At 42.2% G+C, this 12010-nt stretch overlaps 1 protein-coding gene across 18 annotated transcripts in view; it reads right to left on the bottom strand.

The window, feature by feature from the left end:
• eif4g3a (eukaryotic translation initiation factor 4 gamma, 3a) overlaps window positions 1–11726 on the bottom strand; it is a 59016-nt gene extending 47290 nt beyond the window's left edge. For 9 of the 18 annotated variants that reach the window (XM_030418523.1, XM_030418524.1, XM_030418529.1 and 6 more), the window contains exons 1-2: window positions 11084–11726; window positions 764–836 (exon numbers count right to left, since the gene is read on the bottom strand). In XM_030418523.1, the coding sequence (XP_030274383.1) occupies window positions 764–836; window positions 11084–11247 (237 nt within the window). In that variant the 5' untranslated portion in view covers window positions 11248–11726. Of the gene's footprint in view, window positions 1–763; window positions 837–11067 lie in introns of all 18 variants that reach the window. The other 9 variants (XM_030418527.1, XM_030418538.1, XM_030418528.1 and 6 more) reach the window with 2 other exon arrangements.
• Between the last annotated feature and the right edge of the window lie 284 nt (window positions 11727–12010).

Genomic DNA, 12010 nt, shown 5'->3' with positions numbered 1-12010 from the left:
ACCCAGTTTGGCCTCAGACACACCTAACCGACATTACTGAACTAGTAGCAATGAAGGCCGACTGCTGCGTCGCCTAAGGGACACAGGCACCCGGCCAAAACCGCCAGCCGCAAAACCATCAGGTGGCATTAGTCTGCATCCGTCTTTTCGCAAGAGAAACCGGAAGCTATATAAACAGTTGTTATAATAAAGCAGCGTTTGCCTTTCATTTTCACACCACTAATTTAGTCACTTTCTATAGAGCATGTCTGATAAAAAGTTGCAAATGGCACTATCGGTGACGTGGAGGCGAAAAATGGGAAACCACACTGAACGGGTGAAATTGAGGGTACAAAACACTCTTTTTGGTTTTTTTCTTTTCGTGCACTACTTTGCTAATCTCAATAGCCAATCAGTGTGCTTTATCTCTCCGGCAGGCCCTGCCACCAATTCTACTTGCTCAGCCAGGCGAAAAACAACTCATCGGTGACCCGACATTAGTCGTGACTGACCATGAGCCTGGTGCGTCTGGATCCTTACATCCACACAAATACACATAAAACCAGGTTTTTTTTTGTTTGTTTGTTTTTTTATTTTTTTTATGCCATTTAGGAGGAAAAAAAAAAATCTCTTTGTGTGAATGAGAGGCCAAAACAGAATCTTCTTTCTGCAAAATATCTGTATACTTGTGGACAAGGTCTTTTGTGTGTTTTTATCTGGGGTGGGGTTTTTCTGCATATACACTGTGCTATACAGGTGGGTTTATGCATGTGCAGTGACTCACGCTGTATACTGCAGCGATTCCAGGCATTGTGGAGAAGATTCGGTCGTCCAGTGATGGCTGAACCCGTGGGATTCTAAAAGAAGTGTGTTGAGGAAAACTCTAAAGAGACCAGCAGATCAAAGAAGTTTCAAGCTAGATAACAGTTTGTCTGCTCAACAGGTAAGATTCCTGTCATAGTTCAGGTATTTATGTAAGAGACATGGTTAAGTCTAAATATTACTGTCTGAACCACATAAAGAGACTTAATTTAGTATGTGTTTCCTGCATCAGCATACACTGACAGCTCTGCTTAAATTACTTCCTTCAACACTGTTTTTATGTAATACTTTGAGCTGCTTCAGATCTAAAGGGCTTTCCTCAAACCCCACTGGCTCGCATAGTTTGATTTCAAGGATCCCCTTAACCGCTCACCCCTCCCAAAATGCCCCATCTCTGAGAGTACACTATGTACCTTCTGCTTTTTGCAAGTGTTAAAGGGAAAAGCCGAAATGGATTACCGGACCGTTTCAGGCGAGGGGACAGACGGAGCAGATTAGGAGACTGCAGGGAATAATAACAAGCATAAACTTCATTGAATATTACTTCTCCTTTTCTGATGCTTAAGGTAGAAAAATAAGTCCAGCAAAACCCTCCTGTCACAACACTAAAAACAGTCGAGGCTTTAGGAGCGCTTAGCTTTGTTTAAACAGCTGATAACTTTCTTCAAGGCCTCCAAAACATGTAATAATGAGATTCACTCTGGAGACAACACTCAGATGTTCAAGGAGACAAAGAGGGAATGTGTATTCACCACATAAAAGAGGGAAGCCCTGTGGTTAGTAACCTGCTCAGGCAGTTGTCTGTGACAGACACTCACACACTGCTGGTCACATGGTTTATGGGAAACCGAACGTCTGGCTTTCTTCCTTTCACCCAAATCACGCCTCCCTTTCCCCCTTAGGGCTGGGTTATACAAGATAAGAAGTATTTCATTTGGTGCGTTGTCCTACCACGCTGGAAATCAAGAATATTTATAGCGAATGGCAACGCTGTGATTGAGAGAGGAGGTGTTTAAAAAAAATTAAAAAATACAGATAACAGTCTCTCCTGGGAGACATTTATAGTGTTGTCACATGAAAAGTGCCACAAATAGGTTTGTTACAAAGAAGAAAAGAGCTGAGATTTGTGCAAGCAAATCAGCGGACTTTCTCATGGCATGAAGAGAAACAGTCGGAAGCTATCCGACCATCAGACAAGCAATCCTGACCGAGCAACCTGCCCCCTAAAACCCTCTCCCTCCACTCTGCTCTTGCCTGCGGGGGCCCTCATCTCTCTTGGCCCCCTGCCAGCAGCGCTACTCGTAACCGACAAACACGAGAGGGAGATAAGGAAAGAAAAGAATCATTTAAGAAGGGGGCTGCGATTCAAGAAGCAGAAGCGCAGCAGGAAACATCATCGGTTTCATTGTCGGAGAATTTGGAAAAACAACACGCCCTCCACCACACACACATACACACACACAAATTAGAGTAATTAGAGGCTCAGTCTCTTCACACTGACCTGATAGTCTAGGTGAGGAGAGCACAATTAAACTGTGCTCTGGGCAATACAGTATTTACAATTTTTATCTGTTGTTTTGATGCGCCAAGAGTACCAGAAAGACTGAAAAACATCCACTGAAAGAGGATTCGCGAGGATTCAGTGACTCGTAGATTATCTTTCATGATTTGAAAAGTCTTGATGTGGCACATTCAACGCCACAAAGCACGGAATAGGTGTAGAAATTTGTAGTAAAAATAGCTTGCAAATACTTCTTGACCCAGGCCTGATAGGTGCCAGACAGAGAATGATACAGGCAACCTGATCCGTCTGTTCTACATGACCACCGGCTGGCAGGGATGACTGTGTCAGCGACTGTAAACAGAGGGAAGGCAGGCAGCAAGATGTTCATAGGTGACAACAGGGTTCAACCTGCTGGATGACATCTTCCAGGGATTTTGACAGACCTGATCTTCTTACAACTACAAGAGATTTATGTATTGGTTGGCCATGATGTGAACATCAGTCAATTGTGTGGCTATGACAGATGAAAACAGAGTTGTGTTTGAGTCTCTGTCAATTCATTCTGGCAATATGATGCACATTCACCACTGGAATTATATTTCTTTACCGATTTTCTGCAGTTTAAAGATTTACTTTCTGGTAGTAAAGGTATTCCAATGCTCTGACACCAGTATGAACGTTGATGCAGTCATTTTCAGGTGATCACTCTGGGAAAACAAAATGTCCTGAGGTACAACATCATCAATGGGTACATCCCCAGTCTCTTAAACTACCTCCACTTTTACTTGTGTCTCAGTCCCTCCCACAGAGTATGCATGAGAGATGCAAAGAAATCATGCGAAGAGAGAGGAAACAAAGAAATGTGGTTTAAGAGTAATGAGACGTTTACCATCTCATTCAAATGGGCCGCATTTAGGGATGGAGTATTTATATGTCCTGGTGCACAGCTAAAAGTCTTCTGGAAAGGCTGCTTTTGTATATCGTCGTTCATGGCTCTCTCCTCGCTCATCGGAGCAGAAATGAGAGCTTTGGGACGGATTGCAACACGGTGGACCAGAATGACTTCTGAGAGGAATACTCTGGATGTACCCGACGTCGATCCCTCCACATGGGCGGTCAGGTAACCAGATGGTTGCAGATGCTTCTCAGTCAAGCCTTACTGCATGTAAAAGGAACAACCATGAAAGTGGCCGACCGCACTAATTAGCCATTAGTCATTAGCTTTGATCTCCATTAATTTTCTGCTTCAGGAGAGAGCACAATGTCAACTTAGAGACTTACAACAGGGACACTGCTTCAGGGAATAAGAGTGTCAGTGTGGCTGAAATATTACATGCAACATCCAAGTGAACGAAATTTACACCAATGGTGAGTGATTCACATTTGACCTTCACTGAGACTGAGGAGAAATGCAATGGGTGTGCAGATGAGGGAGGATTGAGGGTGCATAATCCTACTTGAACGGTACCTCAAGGATGCCGACTACTGAAACGCAAAGGACATTTGAAGACAGGGATTACAATTTTTTTACAACACGTGAGCACATCAGGGCTGCAATAAAATATCATTTTCATTTTGGCCACATGCACTCAAACATATGTTAAGTCACCCAAAATGTTCATTGGTTGCACCGTTGCACCTGATACTCAACATGTCACAAACGACAAAGAAAAGTAGTAAATCCTTACATTTGACAAACTGGAAAAAGAAAATGTTTGACACATCTTTTGATTAGTCATCTAATTGTTGCAGCTCTAGCGCACATGTCAAAGTTAATGTATACGTTTAGAAAAGCAGCACACATTTCAAACCGGGTTCCCATCTTCTGCCACAGCCTACAAGAGCCAATGCTGATCATTCTTCTTTGTAAAGTCGCTTCAGCCACTGCCTCTTGAACTTTAACCCCAACACTGCCCTGTAAGCCACAATTAGGAGGAAAAGCTTCTGCGGCTCTTGCTTCATCATTAGCTTACTGTAAAGCCATTAAGTGCCAAGTGGGTGAGGAAAGGGAAGGCAGGATGAAATACAGCCTTACAAGTAAAAAGCAGGGGTATGATACAGCTCAATAAACTGCAATCTGAATAAATTAATGAATCACAGCTGTGTGGTTAGCAACCTCACCCTTGAATAAATCACAGGACATACACGAGAAAAACGGAGGCGAGAGAGAGTGAGAGGTGAGATTTGTAGACAAACATCACCTAAATATAATACTAATATCTGATCTTCTGTACGGCCGCAGCAAAATCTTTTGTCACATGACAAACGTGGCCTACGTCTCTTTTGAATGACACAGGCTACCTGTAAATCTCAGTGCAGTGGGTTCAGTGTGGAGGCACAGGAAGTGAGTGGAGACGGTCCAGATGGTGCAGACAGAAACCCTCCTTCTCCCTGCTGGCCCAATGACCACTCTAACACACACATACACACACACACACACATATACACACACGCAGTTGGATAATAGCAGAGCTCACAAAAGCTCTCACTGACTGCCTGCTGTTGCTGCTCTTTCACTACAGTATGAACGATAGGTGACAGGTTAGTGGATTCACCTCAAACGAGCCGAATCTTCAGCAACAATGGTTTCTGGATTTCAACGACAGATTGTGTGTGGCTTTAAAATTTAAGGACATGATCACTACATACACAAATAAGAAGGAAGCAGCTGCATAAATCAAATACCAAATATACTCATCAATTTGTAAATAATATTACCTCTATACTTTCTTTAAAAACTGTATAAATAGTTAACAAAGCTTCCGTGATTAAACCTGCTTTGTCTTTTGTTACTCCATTGGTTTCAAAAAGAAGTCAGACTGTGCCTAAGCTTATGAGAATATTTCTCACATGATTCAACACCTCAATAAATAGTTTCTAAATTAGTTCATGAGCTCAATCTCTAGTCTCAAGTCTACTTCATTACAGAATGACATTCATATTGTAAATGATGATGCCATTGACAGTGATATAGATGATAAAGCAGGGTATGCTTTAGGGTGTGGCTACATTGTGACTGATACTGATCATGGTGGGTGTACGCTGGGCAAATACACATTCAAGTTCTTTTGGTTTAACTTCCTAAAATTAATTTGATCGTGATGAAATGATGACTGTCAGAAGACATATCACTGAAGCCTAAGATGATTACACGTGTTCATTACACATGCCTGTACATTAAAAACGTCCTCTATTTGTCAGAAAGCTGGACTTAATAGTTCATAATCTGCTGGTGTTATTCTGGGAAATTATGGTCCAAATGTACAAACTCTGTATGAGAATTTACAACTGCATGTCTACAGTGTATATTTGTTGGAGGGTGAAACTCCACCAGCAGCCGTAATACTGCAGAGTCTGTTGTGCATCTCTGAAACACTGCCAAGGTGTTTTTAAAAAAAGAAATGAAAATACTTCCTGTTATTTAGTCAGTAACCAGAGTGGATGTAACCCTTGTCCTCATATTGCAGTGACAGCCATCTTCTGTGAAACATTAGACTTAAGAAAACATGAATTAGTCTGATGACTCAAGACTCGTGTTGTTGAATTGTGTGAGTCAGACACAGGTGATAAACTATATAAGCCAAATTGCTCTGACCGAGAACTGAAGCGTTTTCTGGGAGACCCTGCAGCGGAAGCAGAAACACAGGCCAACAGTCAGAAGGAGCAGCCAGGAATACTCTATCATGAGGTCACTGGTTAATGTTTGAAACAGCAGCAGAACTGAACCACTAGTCTTAACAGGGGGAACTGACCCAGCTGACAAATAGAAGCGCGCCAACACTGCCAAGAAATAGCGCCCAATCACTCAAGGCAAAGTTTTACCATGAAATGTTGAGTTTTTTTTTATATCATCCTCTGAATACAAAGACTTCTGATATGCGTGACAACAGATGACTGAAACCAATAACCAACTCCAGGCCTGCCACTATAATTGCGTTATCGACTTATCTTACACGTCTTATCGGCTTATCAATGTATGTACATGACCTCGATGTTGCCCGTTGTGTTAATTTGCGTGTTAATCTACAAGAATGATGATTGTGATTGCGATCGTTATTATGATAAGCATTTGTTTTATTTATTGTTTTGATTGTATCAGTTTGTATATTTATGTTGTTTTTTGTTTGTTTTTTTCTTATAGGATAATTTTCTTTCCAAGTTTGTATCATCACCCTTATTATCAGTGTAAAAGTAATCTCCCTGAGTTTTTCTTTACTAAAACTGCATAGTGCACCTTTAATAAATGTACACATTGCCAATGTCTATCTATTAAGAACTAAAGTCCATGTCCATGCGAAAGGGTGTATTCATATTATGTTTTCATATCATCATTATAACAGCGCCATAATGTGAAAATCATTTTGTTTATTGCAGTTATTTCCTGGTCAATAAATCATCCAACAAAACGTAGTAGCACTAGTTACAGAAAGGATGGGACAATAAATGATTCAATCATAGATCACAATATAAAACACTCACTGAAATGACTGTGGTTAATTTCTTATTGTACAGATAATTGTGAGTATCACATGAATGACTCGAAAAAGCTGTCTAGCTTGCTGCATACAGTCCTATATTGGTAAACTGATTTATTTTGAATAACCTAAGCCTGTTCCCATGGCTGAAGACATGACTTGCACATACATATTTTTGTGTAATTCTACATTTCATTTTTCACCATATTAAGAATATTATGATAATCATTAGGATAATTTTGTGAATCGCAATTATGTTGGACAAGATGATCGTGACATGAAATGTTCACATGTTCCCTGCCTAAGCAGCAGTAAGCAGCCTCACCAACACCAGCAAGAACAAGGGAAGAGGGACAACTGACAGAATTGGTTGCTAAACCATCTCTAACTGAAGTGGCAGGGTGTGTAATAGTGAATTATATATTGCATCTACATTTATAGGGCAATGCATACATATTTGCAAGGTTGTAACATTACTTGCTGACAAGAGTGTGTGAATGTTCTCAACTACACCATCGACTTAAGAGCCTCAGAGCGTGGGCGGGATGGAACTCAAAACACAGAGTTCATTGTAAATATCGAGTATTGTAAGAACAGCTGACAGCAATATGAGCACAAGCAGAAGATGTCAGTTTTCAACAGTTACTGTTAGTATTTGGAAAGCTTTTTCTAGCCTCATTCAACATCGAAAAAAACAAAAACATCCACATTGATGTGACATCAGATAAAGAAACACTGGGAGATCACTGACGGTGTGCCGAATGTCTTCTTCAACAGGCCACTCCCTCTCTGGAAAGAACAGTTCTGCATGCTGGCTCATAACGACTCAGCAGTTTATTTATAACATCCCACAGTGAGTATGCTCATGAGAATATCTTCTCATGCAGGCTGCACACACCTGTCCTGAAATACATGACTACTGTGCTGTATTACCTACCAGCTGGACACATACGATACGTAGCTGTATGTTGTAACCAACACTAGCTGTGACTGCATGTCTTGCTTACAGGTTACGTTAAACTTTGCTGCTCTTTATTGGCAAATGCTGTCATCCTTTCGTCCATACAGAAACATGAGGACAAAGAATTTCTAAAAAACGTGCAAACTTGAGAAGGAGAAAAAAGCAGTTGGCTTCTTCTAAGAGAGATGAAAGTACTGTACCATGAAAGCTAAGGGATTGGAGGGGGGTGCCCGGGGAGATGAGAAGGGGGAAAAAGGGGAGAAGCCCCCTCAGTTTTCTCAGCTGGGCCAGCAGTGGGGTGAGGTGAGCTGTGGGGGGATGGAAGGAAATGAGGGAGGGCTGAGGCAGGCTGGGTGACCTGGGCCTTTGTTGGCAGATGGTGGGAAGCGCCACCTTGGCCTCTCGCTCTGAATGCTAAGCAGCGCTGCCATTGTCTGACAAGTGCAGCAGCAGACGCATGCGCTGGGTGTTTCTCTGGCAACCAGGAACAGAAACAAACTGCCCCCCTCCCTCAGCACTGCACACACACATGCAAACACAGGGGCTCAGAAAAGCAGGGTGGTGAGGACTTGACAAAAGCACACGCCAACATCCTGCAAGTGGGAATTCCCATACAGCAGCAGCCAAGGCCAGACGTCTGTAACATGCTCCCACAGTCCTGACCTCTGAGATCTACAGAGAGTGAGAGGTCAGACAAGTGGCGACACTCAGAGGGTCTGTCGTCATATAGATATGAAAATGCAGTGCAGTGCCGTCTAAAACTGGGTCCAGGGAGCATCAGGGGCGTTCTGGAAATCACTCAGAGGTCCCAGGACAAAGCAAACTGGTGTCATTTTCCTGCAAATTCACTCATTTGATGTCGGAACAATTTATCCTTTCTGTTAACTCCCACCTACTGTGCAGATGGTTATGTAACGCAAGAAAAAAAAAATCATATTTTATTATAGTGCAAGAAGACATTGAAAAATTGAAAAGTCAGTAAAATCCAATTCAATTCGACAGCACCAAACTATAAACTCCACATTACCAGATAGCTGAAACAACTTCTCTTCAACACACCTTCAACAACAAAAATAACGAAAGTAAACTCCATTAAAAGCAGGTGTTAGTGAGCAGCTGCTGCGCTGGACTGAATTAATAAATTAGCATCGGATGAGTGTTTCGTGCCTCATATTCCAGGTCGATCACATACACCTAACTGAAGGTTTTGGATTTAATTTAATTGACCAGGTGTCCATGGTATTATCACCAACCGCCTAAATACACTAGTAACCAACCAGGCTGATTCTATGATCTTTAAAAAAGTGCACCATGTAGTGTTGGGGAAGACATTTTTAATCAGAAGAGAACATTTTTGTATGCCTAAATAAACAAACTATCTTTCTCTCTCTCTCTCTCTCTACATGTTCATGACTAAATAAACTGATTAAACAAATTGACCTTAAAAGGACATCACAACTTAATGCCTTGTTTATATGTGGCGGACCCTGCCACCTTTCTAGCTTCAAACGGACTTTATTTTCCTCTCAGAACAGCTTGCTTGTTCAGTTATGGAAAAGATCAATATTTCTGCGTCCCTATTATTACCTCATTCGAAATTCTGGGTTTGTGGTCCAAAATTACATAGTGCCCCTTTCATAACATCTAAAATGTATAGCAAAAAGAATGTGTCTATGAGGTTACCATCATCTCTTCTCTATTGCTCTCTGCAACAGGCTTGTCACTGTTCATTTAACAGGGACACGTGAACTCCAAAAGAAGTGGATCAATAGCCACAACTTCATCACTTGAGTCAATGTTGAATTTAAGCAAAAGTGATCACAACAAACCCCAAAAAAAAAAAATATATGCCAAATACATGTGATGCCACTCGCCAACTCTAGCCGTTGTTATGTTTACCTATCTCTTGAAGAAAACATCGATTGAGTAAACAGGGAGGGTGTAGTTCTGTGTTCAACATGTTGTCACGATCATACAGCTTAAAGTAGGTTAAGCAAATTCAACAGCCATTTCACAAGCCTGGAGAGTCAAAAGAGGACATGGCACAAGAGATTAAGAGATCACTATCTTTCTTTGCTGCGTTCAATTTACTCATATAACTCTCAGAAACACTCAAAAAAGATTACAACACGCCGCGAGTGGGAGAGGCTTCCACACCGCCACCTGCCATAAGAAGCTACTTACTGCCCCTAACAGATGTCAGAAACACGGGTTGGCTGTGATGATCGTGGGTGGCAGGATATCAGGTTGAGACATCACACCCCAAAGCTGAGCCACAGCGGAGGCTGTCAGATCACAAAAGACACATCTCTGTGCCACTGGCAGACAGTAGATGTCAACTTAATCCTCTGTCTCACAATACTGCCACCATGCTGTAAATAAAACAGGAGGTGACATAACCACTGTGACTTCACTCCACCAAAAGTAGGGTAGAGTAATACTGGCCTGTTCTGTGTTTACTCTGAGGTAAAAAGGTATATTTAGGGCCATGACAGTGCAAGACAAAGACTGATCATAAATATCTGGAGTCACAAAACATAATGATTGCGGTGAAATATGTATATATACAATTTAACATCGTTTATATCAAAACTATAAGTCATGGCTGGCGACTTTCCCACTGCCAGTTTCTGCATGCTGTCATCCTGAGAGCTCACCGGCCCAACCAGGCACTGACAGGCCTGTCAAGGTGCACAGCGACCCCCCCGTTTTCAAAAGCTGGTTAATGTGATGCGAAATGGGACAGGAGGTGCAATTCCCACAGACCAGGCCTTGTAACCGCTAACATTAGCCCCATTATTAAGCCACAGGTCGTAACCCTGAAATGGACGAGGCTTTACTGCTCTGCGACGTCGCACACACCGACTTGTGCACTTGCTAGCTGGCTGGATCAGTAACTAGGCTAATGCACCTTGCTAGCAAGCAAAGATAACTGAACAAAGCCGGTAACCGGTGTGGGGAGCCCGATAGCTCGCCGGTAACGGAGAATTAATACACCAAATAATGTCAGCCCATTTGTCAGTAATATATAACGCCTGCACACTCAAATACCAGCTATGTTTAATCACAAATAGGATTAGAAGCGGGAGTGTACGGCGAACTCTGGAAAATGAGACTGACATTTCCGTTAGCTTTGACAACCGGCTTGATAAGCTAATGTTAGCATACTTAGCTAGCTAATTGTCCCCTCCCCTCCCAGCTCCTTCCAAACGAAACCATCATCCCCGCATCCAACCTATATTATCTATCACCAACACAACAACAACGTGTTCTACTGTCACAATGGAGATTAAAATGCATATTAAAAAAAGAAGAAGGCACGTTACCCAAGTCAAAGGATACTGAGGTTGTGGTACGGCGCCGGGCTGAGGAGCTGTTGGGGCTCCCGGCGGCAGAGACACGGAGGTCAGGGTAGCCCGCAGTTGGCTCGACGGAGAGGGGCCACTTCCAGGTCCGCTAACTGCGACAGTGGCGGGTTTGGGGACCACTTTCGGTGGCAAACTCATCGCAAAAAAATCAACAAATAAAAACAATACCTTAATAAATACTGATACAAACAACGCCTAGCTCGCATGCATCAGAGCAAGCGTAGCAGATTTTTGAAGCAGGCCCCAAATCCCTTTAACGAACTGGGATAACGAAGCTCGAATAGCAACACAAACGTCTTTTTTTTCATGGAAAGTCGCTGTTCGGATCAGCGGTGCTATTCATGGGGACGGTGGGAGGTTAGCCTCCCTCGCCCGTCCGGAACCTCTGCGGATCCGGCTCGGTTCGTTTCTTTCAAAAAAAACGATCGCCTCGATCTTCAGCCTCCCTCGGCGATCTACCTTTTCTTCTCGACAAGTGTGTTTTCTATCATTTTTTCCTCACAGAGATGAGAGACTTCGCCAACATGGCGTTGCGGCCGCTTCCAGCAGTCCGGGCAGGACAGATGATTCGGCAATTCTCGGCCAGTTACGGCTTCGCTCGGCTAATCAACTAACCTACTATCAAACACAGCTACGATGCATGGCTCGTGTTTCCTTGTGCCTACCACACCGTTTAGGTTTTTTTTTTAATCATTTTTTTAATTTTATTTAAATTATGTGGTTTTACAGTCATCAATTTAACCGACGATGTTAAACCAAAATATTTAAAATGATAATAATAATAATAATAATAATAAAACATATTTGCAAAAAATAATATTCTTAATTACAAAAAGCTACACAAATGTTGGTGGTAATTTTCGTTTCTGCACGGCAAAATAATAATAATAATAATAAAAAT

The sequence above is a fragment of the Sparus aurata genome, chromosome 6 (assembly GCF_900880675.1).
Source record: "Sparus aurata chromosome 6, fSpaAur1.1, whole genome shotgun sequence".
NCBI classification, from domain to species: domain Eukaryota; kingdom Metazoa; phylum Chordata; class Actinopteri; order Spariformes; family Sparidae; genus Sparus; species Sparus aurata.
This window is presented reverse-complemented; position numbering and strand designations above follow the sequence as displayed.